We start from the raw sequence: 2,459 nt of genomic DNA on the forward strand, positions 1-2,459 counted from the left end.
AAAAAAGTAATTAAATACATACAAATTACAAAGTTATTAAAAAATATAATATTACAATTCATAAGTTTTTATAAATTAATGATATATTACTTATATAATCAATTTGTTAATTCTATTTAAAATTATCACCCGTGGGTTCCACGGGTTTTAACCTAGTATATATATATATATATATATATATATATATATATATATATCGATCTTTTCGAGTTATTCTAGCTTTTAACACTCGAATCTTTCTGAAGCCCTATATCAATAAGACTTGTGTTTGAACGATGCAATAAAGTTCAAACTCGTCTCACACATTATTGATACTCTAAGTATTAACTATTGAGTATTCAACCCCAAAAGGGTTTCTAGTACAACAATATTTGGTGTTGTCCTTCCTGACTCTCTTCTTAAAGTCGAAGGTTCAAGTCCTTCTATTAACTTAACTGAAATAATTTAAAACTAGTTTAATATATTTGTTGTTTCATTATAAAAAAAAAAAAAAAAAAAAAAAAAAAAAAAAGTATTCAACCTTACTTCAATTAAGGTGGAAGGGCCTATTTGGAAAATTGTAACAATACAGGGGCCTCGCTTAACCCTTTTTCTTACGTCGGGTTGTAGATATCATTATTACAACCGGATCCAAGTTATATAGTTAACTTAACACGCTCTCCGATCCGTTTCCATCTTTCAGATCTTCCCCAACAATTGATTTCTTCCCCATAAAGTCTTGTAATTGGGGTGGAATCTGTGATTCAAATCGTTAATCTGATCGAGTTTCTGACTCAATCTTACGAATTTCTTCACGATGTCGAGGGAATTCAACGTCCCGCCAGTGATTTTCCCATCCGGTGGAAACCCTAACACCGGCCCTCAACGACGACTCCCCACTGCCCCATTCCAGCCATCGAGATCTTCAAACCCTAGCATCCCTTTCATGTCCTTCGACATCGGCTCCTCTCCAGCATCCACCTCCTTTGCAACCCCTCAATTTGGCAGCATCGGAGGCGGTAGCGGTAGTGCGAACTTCGACGATGAACCGCCTCTCCTTGAAGAGCTTGGTATAAACACCAAACAAATCTGGAACAAAACAGCTTCGATTTTGAATCCCTTTAGAGTTAAAGCAGATCTTCACGAAGACGCCGATCTATCGGGTCCGTTTTTGTTTCTTATGGCATTCGGATTGTTCCAGTTACTTGCTGGCAAGTTGCATTTCGGAATTATTTTGGGTTGGGTGACAGTAGCATCTCTGTTTCTGTATGTTGTGTTCAACATGTTAGCAGGCCGAAATGGGAATCTCGATTTGTATCGGTGCTTGAGCTTGATCGGATACTGTATGTTACCTATTGTGATATTATCCGCAGTAGCATTGTTTGTTCCTCAAGGTGGGCTAGTGATCTTTGTGATGATGGGGATTTTCGTGATATGGTCTACACGAGTGTGCACGAGGCTGTTGGTGGAACTAGCATCTTGCGGCGATGAACACCGAGGGCTAATTGCGTACGCATGTTTCTTGATCTACATGCTTTTTTCATTATTAGTTGTATTTTGATATGGATTTCATCCCACCTGTTTAGTAGTATTCTTTAGAGATATGATTTGGGTACAATATAGTAATTGTTTCGTTTTTCTTTTTGATGTTCAAAATTGAAGATCACTTCTGTTGGGCATGTGAGGGGATCAGGGGATTGATTTTGTGAACTAGTTAAGTAGCTGATATTAAACTTCAGGTTTTATTACGAATGAAAAGGAGAGTTGCTTACTTGCTTATGCTTACATACTCTGATCATTTCATGTTTCTTGTCTGTGTTATATGTTCTTGATCATTGTGTTTCTGTTGTTTTGTGGTATGCTTATCATGAATGGATTGTTATTAATGTGCAAAGAATCTTGGTGTCTTATAGATATGTAGTATTATCTATCTTAATTTATAAAGTATAAACACAATTAACATATTCAATATAGAACTACAATTTAAGAAAGAAATTGCAACAACATTGAACTTAAATCTCTGTTTTGTCTAGCTTGAACAACATCGACTCGAATAATCTACCATCAACATTGCACAACAAAATCAAAACAAGATTTCAAGAAGAAAATAGAGATCGGAGATGAACGAACATAAAACAACCTAAATCAACATTCTTATAAGAGTGTCAAAATCTTCTCCAAGACATATGTTAAAACTGTTACACCAATATTTTCTGTATTCATGATAAGAACACAATATGCTAGCATGCAATAAAAATCAAATGGGGACACAAAAAAAGGGTTGCTTTCTGTTTGACGAAATGATTCTTTTTGGTCAAAACATAGGGCAGCAGTAGACAATAGTTAAGACTAGTGTTGACCAATATACACATACACAACCTCACCTTTCAAGATTTCTTCTTCTTCATCATCTTCTTGCTCCTTGCCACATGGAGTTGTTACCAACATGGGAAATAGATGCACATATACCTACTTATCAA

The 2,459-nt window shown here is 35.5% G+C and overlaps 1 protein-coding gene across 1 annotated transcript; it reads left to right on the top strand.

Annotated features, from left to right (window-relative positions):
* The first annotated feature begins 631 nt into the window (after positions 1-631).
* On the top strand, positions 632-1,750 carry LOC145012907 (uncharacterized). The gene has a single exon (XM_078971704.1). The coding sequence runs from the start codon at positions 797-799 to the stop codon at positions 1,538-1,540; it is 744 nt and encodes a 247-aa protein (XP_078827830.1). The 5' UTR covers positions 632-796; the 3' UTR covers positions 1,541-1,750.
* Positions 1,751-2,459: the final 709 nt, after the last annotated feature.

This window comes from Lactuca saligna, chromosome 8 (assembly GCF_052625555.1).
Source record: "Lactuca saligna cultivar CGN05327 chromosome 8, ASM5262555v1, whole genome shotgun sequence".
In the NCBI taxonomy this organism is placed as follows: Eukaryota; Viridiplantae; Streptophyta; class Magnoliopsida; order Asterales; family Asteraceae; genus Lactuca; species Lactuca saligna.

What these genes read in the sequence shown, in the direction of transcription:
- LOC145012907 (XM_078971704.1), top strand. Translation starts at nt 797, where the DNA reads ATGTCGAGGGAATTCAACGTCCCGCCAGTGATTTTCCCATCCGGTGGA.